Source organism: Gymnoscopelus microlampas, assembly GCF_963454915.1.
Source record: "Gymnoscopelus microlampas genome assembly, chromosome: 2".
Lineage (NCBI taxonomy): Eukaryota > Metazoa > Chordata > Actinopteri > Myctophiformes > Myctophidae > Gymnoscopelus > Gymnoscopelus microlampas.
In genome coordinates, this window is record NC_139939.1 from 820630 (window position 1) to 831857 (window position 11228).

Here is an 11228-nt window from a genome sequence, read left to right on the forward strand (position 1 = left end):
ATGTAAAGTGGAAGACGTGCGACCATTTCGAAAACAGACGGCAGTAACTAACGAGGAACCTCATCTCGGAGCTATACAGCGGAGGGAGAGGTTCCGTCGGAGCTACAGGCCCATGTGATCATTTAAAAAAAACAAAACGTTTTATGTATTATTTATTGTATCCCAATACAAGTCCTCAACTTAAGTACCAAATGGAACCAAATGGACCCGTCCAATTGGTTCCATTTGGCACACTCTCAGAGTTACAGGGGTCCCTTGAAATAAGAATGAAAACATTTTGAGACCCCATTGAATTAAAGAAAGAAGAATTAAAGAAGACGCAACAATACTCTCCTCCACACGACAGAGGGCGCTCTTCTAAACACCAGCAGACTACAGTCAGCACCAACGTTGCCATGTCTGCTTATTTATTATAAGCAACTTTAAGTCGCTTGTAAATATTGGTAGTTGCGGTTTGTTGGGCTTTTTTATAATGTGTAGTAATAATAATAATACTAATAATAGTTATAAACCAGTTTTGTAGTATTTTCATGTCATGGACCCTTGAATTAATTTAATTAAAAAGACTTGTGTTGTTAGAATCTTTGAAAAAAAATATTCAACATGTGTCACTTTTTTTTTTCAAGATTCTTTTGAAAATACTAAATAGCTGGGACCCCTTTACCAGATTTGTGTTAAAATGTTAGGAAAAAATATATATTCAAAATGTTTCACTTTTTTCCCAAGATCTTTTCTGAAAATAGCTGATTTTCACATAGCCTGTTTAAAAGTGCTGCAGCTTGGCCAAGGTTGCTTCTTCAGAGGTGGAAAGACTGGTGACGCGAGGTTAGCTTCTTCAGGGCTTGTTTTCATAGACCTGATTGCTTATTTCTCTCACAGAATCTGGCCACCATTTCCGGGTCAGCACTTCCGTACATTCATCCCTCCGTTGTCTTCCTGGTTGGAGGAGTTAGCATAGCAGCACCGCTAGCAGCTGTTCTGTTGAATGTTTCCACCCGTTTAAAGGGTTTATTCCTCTCATTAATCTCGTCCCTGTACTGTGTCAGGATGAACACGGTGCTGTCCAGAGCCAACTCTCTGTTCGCCTTCTCTCTGAGCGTCATGGCGGCGCTGACGTTCGGCTGCTTCATCACCACCGCGTTCAAAGACCGACGAGTCAATGTGGATGTACACGTCTCTAGAGTTATGCTGTAAGTCATTATTAATATTATTATTATTATTATTATTATTATTATTATGTACACGTCTCTAGAGTTATGCTGTAAGTTATTATTAATATTATTATTATTATTATTATTATTATTATTATGTACACGTCTCTAGAGTCATGCTGTAAGTTATTATTATTAATGTTATTATTACAGCCCTAGTATGAGCATACTGTGTATGTGCCAATGTGTATGTCCAGTGTATGATGTGTGCATTTGGTTCCATGATAGCTGTAGTATACAACCCTCGTAGACGTATTTATGATTCTGACGTTTTCAATCTACGAGAGTTGTAGGGTTCACCCCCCATGGAGACATGGACTTTCTGCACTATACCCCTCAGATACTCCAAACGTGTACAAATTGAAAATAAAGGTGCTTACCCCAAAGCCCCAAATGTTAACTACTTCTACGCGGTAGTAGTTTAATGTAATAATCCATATCTTTCAACAAAGAAGTGTTTTAATGCCGTCTGTGGCCGAACGTCATTTTTTCACCCTCATTTACTTCCTGTTTACATTTAGTGTAATTCCGGGTTTCACCGGATGCGCCCCCTCACTACCCGTCACTACCGCCCATTGGGAACTTCCGACAAAATCGGCCACAGACGGCATTAAAACACTTCTTTATTGAAAGATATGGATTATTACATTAAACTACTACCCCGTAGATACAGTTAACATTTGGGTCTTTGGGGTAAGCACATTTATTTTCAATTTGTACATGTTTGGAGTATCTGAGGGGCATAGTGCAGAAAGTCCATGTCTCCATGGGGCGTGAACCCTACAACTCTCGTAGATTGAAAACGTCAGAATCATAAATACGTCTACGAGCCGTACGAGGGTTGTATACTACAGCTAGTTCCATGAGTTAAATGAACCCTGAGGATGTAAGCATCTCTCTCTCTGTGTGTCCAACAGGAAGAACGTGGATGACTTCACAGGACCCCGAGAGAGGAGTGACCTGGGCTTCATCACCTTTGACCTCTCGGCTGATATCCTTGCTTGTTGATAAAGGGATGGCCTCTTGCATTTAACCCCTTATATACCTGCCAAAATAGTCCATCTACAATTCAGGCCAGTGGTTGTCAAACGTTTGAATGTTTGTAAAATAGATTTGCGTTGAATCTTTTCAAGATTGTTTGGGGGTCTTCAAAGTTTTTTTTGTTTTTTTTCCTAGGCTAAGGACCCTTTAGCTGAGAGAGAGAGAGAGAGAGATGAAGCAGGGACCCCCACCACTTATTGTATAAAATGTTAAAGATGAAACCTTTTCATAGATTTCATAGATGGCTTCATAGACTTATTTGACAGCGCTGTCATCAGGTTATTTTTTGTTTGTTTGTTTACACATTATCTTTGTTAGATTATGTTGGATTCGTGGTAATGTGTATTTTCAGACATTTAACCACTTAAACCCTAAATACTTACCCTAGACTTTGGCTGTGTATTTGGTCAGCTCCAGACCTCTTTGCTGAAAATAGTTGATCTACAAGCTCAAAAAGCGTTGCAGCACCTCTTTCTTATATTATGACAATTTGGCCAATGTTTGACCAGTTTTTAAAGTTTGTTGATTACGTTAGATGCAGTAATGGTCTTTTTCTATTCTTTTTTTTTTTGGTATTAAACGGTCTTAAAAGTCCTTAAATTGTCACTTCGCTGTCATCTGGGGACCCCCAAAATCATGTGGGGACCACAGGTTGAGAACTAGGGAGCTAGGGAAGCAGGTGCAGACAGACAGACATACACACAGACACAGGTTTGAGACATTTAGATGTGGTCCAGTAGGCCACCTACTGGTTAACAAGAGGTAATGCATCAAAGTCAAAGTGCATTTTTATCCTCTGCTCAAACAAGCTGTCCTTTAATAGATCAACAGTAGTAGTAGGTCTATATTGTGATAGTAAACATGGCTATGGAGTTTGTTCAGTAACAGGGACCTCCCCGTCTCTCCAGCTCTTTAGTAAACGGAACATACGTTGCCAATTTCATCCAAACAGTAGAGAGAATCCATTCATCAGTTTCCATTTGATTGTGTTCCAGTTCCAATGTTGTCTATACATTTTTTTGTTTTTGTTTTGACATTGACTGCGATCACAATATAGAGCTATGTACACTTATTTCAACAAACTTCCCAAACTTTTCAAGCAAGGCTCTGTTGTGAGCATGTAGATTGGCTATTTCACCATCATGTTTGCCTCTTTCTTAGTTAATATTTGACAATTTGGCCTTTTTTTCATTTATATTAGATTATATTAGTTATAAGTCCTTAAATTGTCACTTTATAAATGTGCAGATACACTCTACTTATACTGTATGTTAGTTTGTTTACTGTTGAGTAAGAAAACTTTGTTGCACATTAAGCAAATAATCTGGGGACCCCCCCAGAAAATCTTTTGCGGACCCCCTAGGGTTCCCTACCCACAGTTTTGAGAACCACTACTGTACAAGGCGTGTTATGTTAATTCCTTGACAGTTGCTCCTACATTTGAAGCCCATCTTTGACTGGAATGTGAAGCAGCTGTTTCTCTATCTGTCCGCGGAGTACGCCACCAGGAGTAACGTAAGGGAACTGCAATATATATATATTGAACCATGTGTGTGTGTGTGTGTGTGTGCTCAACAGCAGTGGTGTAAAGTAACTAAGTACATTTACTCAAGTGCTGTACTTAAGTACAATTTTGAGGTACTTTTACTTTACTGTTGTCTATACTTTTACTTCTACTCTACTACATCTCAGAGGCTTTTACTCCACTACAATTATTTGAAAACTTTAGCTTCTAGTTACTTTGCAGATATAAATGATTACACTATAAAACATACATAAATTATTACACTATAAAACATACATTAACCACTTTAGCCTATTTTATACCTAGGATATTTGAAAATAGGCGATCTACAAGCTCATGCGACGCGTTGTGAGCTTGTAGATCTGCTATTTTCAAACATTTCAGTTCTTCTACTTTGGTAATTTAAGTATATTTTGATACCAATACTTTTGTACTTTTACTCAAGTAAAAGCCGAAAACCAGTCAGATATAAAAAGGTGCACTCGTTTTCACTGTCGGAGGCGCGCCGTCTGAAGGTGACTTGAGCCACGAGAGGCACAGGCAGGCGAGCGAGTCGCCGTGCCGAGCGCTCGAAGTCACCTTCAGCCGACTCAGCACCGTCCGAGTTATGTCCCGATAGGAACTGAATTGTAAAATCATCCCCCCCCCCCCCCTAGTCTCGGACGGTACCTCCGAGACGTCATTTTTTTGACCGGGGCCCCCGCTGCGGGGGAGCGCAGGAGGTGAACTAGAAAACGAGCACTCCTTTTTCAATCTGACTGGTTTTCCTATTATACTGTAACGTATAAAAACACACAAACACTTAAAAGACAACTTTGTTTTTTTTACAACCAAGGTTTATGTTTTAGCTTGTAATTAAAGATGAGTGTTTATTCGGGCAGGTGCCTAAATATGTCAGGCTAAATATGTCTTTTTTTTACACAATAAAAAATGTCCCATGGTCTTTGATGGCCAGATGTGACTTATTGGGGGCTAGAAGAGCTACTGTAAATAATAATAAAGAAATCGCCGGGTTATTGTGTAAAAAAATACATATTTAGCCACGTGCCCGAATGCCCCCGCCCACTGTTAAAAAGATGGCGAAAATTGATAAAACTATAGAAAGCAGTAAATGAAAAAAAATGAACACATCTTTTATTTACTTTAATTACAAGCTAAAACATAAACCTTGGTTGTAAAAAAACAAAGTTGTCCTTTAACCACTTTCACTTTAAATGTTTTAAAAAATAGTGAATAATTTGTCAGCTGCTTTTGCGCGACACTGCTGTACAACAAAGTAGGGCATTGATTTACGGGACAACACAGTAGACTCTATGCACAGCAGCCATATTGGAAAGAAATCCTTCCTTCCTTCCCTCACAGGTGTTACCAATGCTACTAATGAAGGCTCTGTTCCATTCAGGTCAAACAGAGTCAGGGTGCTGATATTGTGCATGTTGGCTCACTGGAAACACTCTGCTACACCAGTGGGTCTCAAAGTGTGGTCCAGGGACCGTCAATGGTTCCTTGAGGGGGTTTCCAAATGGACCCTTATGGGTGTGTAACTCTGACTCTGAGAGAGTACAAATGGAACCAAATGGACCCTTCCATTCGTACTCTCTCAGAGTTAAGGTGGGGTCCTTGAAATAAAAAAGACTTAGAACCACTGTGCTACACTAAATGGAACAGAGCCTTAGTATAATTGGTAACAACTGTAGAAGGAAGTAAGGAAGAGGCCCATGATATGCTACAGCCATGATATGCTAATAAAACATGCACACTGTCATAACCTCAGTCTCATAACTGCTGAATATTGTCGCTGTCAGGCAGAAACCTTGTATCTCCATATTTGATCTTTCTATGCGTTTTCTATAAATGAATGCCCTACCTCAGGGGTCTTCAACGTTTTCAGGCCAAGGACCCCCTAGCTGAGAGAGAGATGAAGCAGGGACCCCCTACTCTATATTGTATAAAATTGTGTTTCAGATGCAACTTTTTTTGTTTACGTGGTCTGCTCTTTTTTCCCTCTACACCGATAGCTCTTTGCCAAAAATAGCAGCTGCGAGGCGTTGAGAGCTTGTAGATCTGCTATTTTCGGCTAATGTTCCCCTCAGAAAAGGAATTCTAGGGTTTAAGTGGTTAATGTAAAAAAACAAAATCCTATCACACAAACATTTGTCGGACCCCCTGTAGTAACTCTGAAGACCCCCCCGGACCCCCTGTTGAAGACCCCTGGCCTGTACTGTCTTGTCCAAAGTCGGTTTGCGATATATATATTTTTTGAACCAATGAAAAGTATTAACAAGAGCATGTGACTGAATAATAACTTCATACGATCCATTGGAACACATGGTTATTTTCCCATTTTCTGAAAAGTAACAGTTTTGGACATACAGCGATAATATGATGTATATAATTACTCCTTTATGAGATGTAACAGATACGTATAGTGGGATGTGGTCCTATGATGAAAGTTAATGTGTGTGTGTGTGTGTCAGGCTCTGAACCAGGTGGTACTGTGGGATAAGATCGTACTTCGAGGTGAGAACACCAAACTGAACATGAGAGACATGAAGTCCAAATACTTCTTCTTTGACGACGGAAACGGACTGAGGTTAGACACACACGCACACACACACACACACACACGTGTTGATTTTGACAGCACATTTTGTTTTAGTCATAGTCTTTTGAATAAAATTCCACTACATTTTAGTCATCTGAAATGTTTTAGTTTTACTCTAGTTTTAGTTGACTAAATATCATAAGATTTTATTGGACTAAATCTACAGTTTATTTAGTCAACTCAAATATATTTGATGGGCCGTGATGGCGTCATAATGCCTGATTTATACTTAGCTGTGTGCTGAAAATAGCCGATCTACAAGCTCACAGCGCGTCACATCGCGTTGTGAGCTTGTATTTTTCAGAGGGATCTCTTCTCCACTAGTCCCTCCTTTAACATTTTAGTCTAGTTTTTATTTGTTGATGAAATTGTCAATGTATTTAGTCATAGTTTTAGTCATCATAGTTTAGTTTTTATTTAGTTTTCGTCAGTGAAAAAAGGTAGTCGATGAACGTTTTTGTCATAGTTTTAGTCGACAAAATGAACACTGACACACACACGGACTGAGGTTAGCCCTTTAATAATGTTAAAGGTTAAAAAGTAGTGGAAAAAGCTGATTCAAGCTCACAATGCGCGCTATTTCCATTGTTCCTTAAGATTTTCAAAAGATTAATTCATGCAGGTGAATTGACACCCCATTCGGATGCTATCAATGCATTGAATGGGACATTATCACGTTTTATCAGACCATTGAATGGGCAATTTAGGCGACACAGCATTCGATGTAAAATAATTGATTATCTCAAACAATTGTTATCAGGTGATGGTCATAATTGTGATCATCTAAAACCATTGTGATTGTTGTGATGAAGTGGTGATGTCATAATTGGGACACGAGTACTAACATACGGACGGCATGGTTGTTATAATATATATAAAGACAGATGAAATATATATATAAAGACAGATGAGAGTAGAAAGCTATTTCCTGTAGGGCGGGCAATAAACCGAAAAGATATCGAAACCGACATTTAGAACCTCTAACAGACTTAATCTTGCTCATGTAGGTTGATTGGTTAATCGAGAAGCAGGTTTTTTGTAACCTGACCCAAATGTCTTATACTGTATATCAACAAATTTCATAGGGAAATAAATTGTAACATATTTTGTATAGAATAAACTAAATCAATTAGTCTAATCATTGACCACTTCAAATGTGTGAAAATAGCAGATCTACAGTGTTATTTTCACTATTTAAAAAAAAAAAGGTTGAGGCTAAGTGGTAAATAATTGTGATATTGATTTGAAGACATTTGGGCCTGCCCTACTTTCCTGTAAGCACAAGCAAAGCCATTTCCTGTATAGATAAACCTTATTCCTGTGTAGGCGGGCGCTGTTGTGTGCAACAGCACAAACACTTCCTGTGTGAACCGCAGGTGTGTGAGAGAGGCAGCCACACACACACACACACACACACACACACACACACACACACACACACACACACACACACACACACACACACACACACACACACACAGACATCACACTAACTGCACTTGGACACTTGGCAGTGTTGCGAGAGAAACGAGCAACCAGGTCTATGAAAACAAGCCCAGAAAATAAGCGACTAGGGCAGGTCAGTCAAACATTATTGTCTAATGTTGTTTTAGAGCAACCATTTTCATGTCAAGGACCCCCAAATGAATATGTATGTGGCCAAGGACCCCCATCTGGAAATATTTTGTGCTAGGGCCCCCCATACAACATGTTGTGTTGTTAACTCATTGAGTGCCAGAACTTTTTTATTTTTTTTACGGTTTTGTTTATTTGTTTTTGTTCTTTTACATACTCCTAGGTAGTACAATTAATTGCCATAATTGCCAGATTTTTAAAAATATTATGTTGTGCCAGAGTTTTTTTCAAAGTAAAAAAAAAGTGCTTAGGAAGCGAGATACAGCCCTTTTCAGTTATACGTTAAACAAGGAGTGGATGGAGCTGCAAATCTTCAGATGATGATATCTTGGGTTCTGAACATGTTTTTCCCAAAAAAAAAAAAAAAACGTTTTTTCAAAAACACGTCAAACACGTCATTGGCACGTTGCGCCATAGCGGTAAAAACACGTGAAACACGTTAATGGCACTCAATGAGTTAAAATGTTTTATATTTTTCAAATTTATTTCATGATTATTTGAAAATGCCATATACGGTTAAATTGAAGCAAACCCAAATAAGCAACTATACTTAAGAAAAGAGCCCAAAAAACGGCAACCTGCAACTACCAATATTTACATGCGACTTTACAGAAAAACAAGCCCAAAGTCGCTTATAATAAGCAGACTTGGCTTATTATTGCTGCACTATGTAACTTTCTACCCCAGAATTGAACCCCGTTTCCTGTGCAAGTGCTGATTTTGTTTTTACCATTGATCTAATAGAACCTGCCTGCTTGCTTAGGGGATAAATTGAATCTTGACCATCAGGTCAAAATGTTCAGATCCTGTGTCTAGGTGAGACATGACCTTTGACACGATCTAAATGTCTCAATAGAATTCAATTAATATAAAATATCTAAATATTGAATCAAGCAACTTAAAAACTGTCTGGGGTGCTCACAAAATCTAGAGCAGGCATCATTGTCAACCTGTTCATCTGTCCCCTCCCCCTACAGGTCCAACAAGAACATTACATTGACGCTGTCCTGGAATGTTGTCCCCAACGCTGGAATACTGCCCCTAGTGACGGGAGAGGGACACATCAGCCTGCCGTTCCCCGACGCATACGAATCCACCAAGAGCTATTAATAATCTGCTAGCTTTTCACCCCTGTGTGTGCGTGTGCAAGTGCGTGTCCGTGTCAGGACTCAGGAGTCAATCTCGCAAACTGCTGGTAGTGAAAATAGCGGGTCTACAAGCTATAAAAACTGAGCTTGCAGTACTACTTGCTTTACTTTTGACTTCATGTGACAAAATATATAGTTACTTAGTTAGTTTTGTGTTTAAGATTTCGTCAAGATTTCGTCAGACACACACACACACACACACACACACACACACACAGGTATGTGAGACAGATATTTACATCTACACAGAAACACATTCTAGCAGGCAAACACTCACACAAATAAATCTAAACATTGACAGTAAGACAGCCAAACAAACACTCAAAAACAGATGACACAGAATGTCATTAAAAGAAAGTGATTTTTTGTGAGCTTGTAGATCGGCTATTTTCATTTATTTAGGTCCCGGGGAGACATCAAATTTCTGTTTTGGGTCTCGAGCTAAAACATTGGGGAACCACTGCTTTAACTTGTGTATCTCGGTACAGAGCGGGCAGCACCGTTTAACTAAAGCGAAGTTCACTAAGCTAATTGGCAAGGCTGTTTCTCAGCCAACAAACAATGACGTTTAGCTAAATAACCAATATTGTTACCAGTCGTGGACAAAGTACTCAACTCAAGTACTCCAGTCAAAGTATAGATACTCCTGGTCAAATATTACTCACCCAGCCCTAATTTCAAACTTTTTTTAATTGAATTTTTCAGCTGAGGCTGATTCTACAAATGCCTTCTAAATCAGTAAGTTCTAATATGTGTGTATATATATATATATATATATATATATATATATATATATACACATTTTTTTTTTCTTTTTAAAGCAAGCATCTTAAACTCAAATCTTTGCTTCTGGGGGGTCCCTGGAACAACATATTTTGAGATGGGGGTCCGCGGCCAAATACATCATTTTGGGAGGTCCTTCAGATGGAAAAAGCACCACTGATATTATAACAACATACGTTGTTTCAAAAAACTGTTAGAGATTTAGAAGACATTTTGTAGAATCCCCAGTATCAAAGATTTGAGTTACAAATGTTCGCTTTAAAAAAATATATATATTCAAAGATTTTCACAAATTTTCAAAAATAGCAGATCTACAATCTCATAGCTACTGAGTCTCCTATTGACCGATGACCCGGTCATCATATTATTGTCTCAGGAATGCAACTAAAACTAAAAAAAATCTCTGTGAATTCAAGGTTTAATGGGGTGTGTAATTGATGAAATTCATAATGTACTTTTTCCCTTCCTAGAAATGTAGTGGAGTCAGAAGTACAATGTGTCTATGAGATGTAGTGGAGTGAAAACTACAAATACTCAAGTAAATGTGCTTCAATACTGTCCACCACTGATTGTTACATCCCTAGTACACACAACAGGTAGACACGCACACACACACACATGCACGCACACAATTTCTACCGTGTGTAAGGCCTGTTTCTTACTCGTACGGCGGCTGATAAAAATAACCTTTTTTCATGTTTGAAGATTATTTATTTTTTTGCATCTTGTCTTACAAGTATGAAACATCCTTTAATGTAATTTATCTGTTGTTTTTTTTGTCTTCTAATTTGTAATAAAATCTCATGTTGGGAGCAGTTGTGTCACTTGTGTGTGTGTTTTTTTTTTTTAAATTACGTTATTTAATATTTTAAGTAAATTTAGTTTTTTTTTACCAAATAGATGGCGTTTTCTTTTGACGTGTCGGCTCTTACGATGTTTACAATAACTCAATTAGCTGAAAAATAAGAAATTGATGGGATATTCTGTCTGCAGAATGAGCTTTGGACTTTCTTATCCTGGCACACTCCTGCCTCCTAGTGGTCGATATAGGGTAAGGTGACAGCCAGAAGATGTTAGGGCAGTTAGGCGAAGGGGAGCAGGTCATTACTGAGAAATAAACCCCGACAGGGTGATTGATTGATGTAGTTTATTAGTAAGACATGAGAACAACAGTACATGGAAGTACAAATTCACAATACAAGGTCTACTAAACTGGAAGACTCATTAAGCACTGAGCTTGTTTAAGAAGAGATCCCCATGCACACAAATCATGATGACAT

General features: G+C 38.5%; 1 protein-coding gene across 1 annotated transcript; it reads left to right on the plus strand.

Annotated features, from left to right (window-relative positions):
- The first annotated feature begins 901 nt into the window (after positions 1 to 901).
- spcs3 (signal peptidase complex subunit 3) lies at positions 902 to 10760 on the plus strand. Its single transcript, XM_084079878.1, has 5 exons — positions 902 to 1190; positions 2129 to 2202; positions 3691 to 3767; positions 6255 to 6370; positions 8995 to 10760. The coding sequence occupies exons 1-5, from the start codon at positions 1048 to 1050 to the stop codon at positions 9125 to 9127; spliced, it is 543 nt and encodes a 180-aa protein (XP_083936004.1). The 5' UTR covers positions 902 to 1047; the 3' UTR covers positions 9128 to 10760.
- Positions 10761 to 11228: the final 468 nt, after the last annotated feature.

What these genes read in the sequence shown, in the direction of transcription:
- spcs3 (XM_084079878.1), top strand. Translation starts at nt 1,048, where the DNA reads ATGAACACGGTGCTGTCCAGAGCCAACTCTCTGTTCGCCTTCTCTCTG. An exon ending in CACCTTTGACCTCTCGGCTG is followed by an intron (nt 2,203 to 3,690) that starts ATATCCTTGCTT and finishes AGTTGCTCCTAC; the next exon opens with ATTTGAAGCCCATCTTTGAC. An exon ending in AGTACGCCACCAGGAGTAAC is followed by an intron (nt 3,768 to 6,254) that starts GTAAGGGAACTG and finishes TGTGTGTGTCAG; the next exon opens with GCTCTGAACCAGGTGGTACT.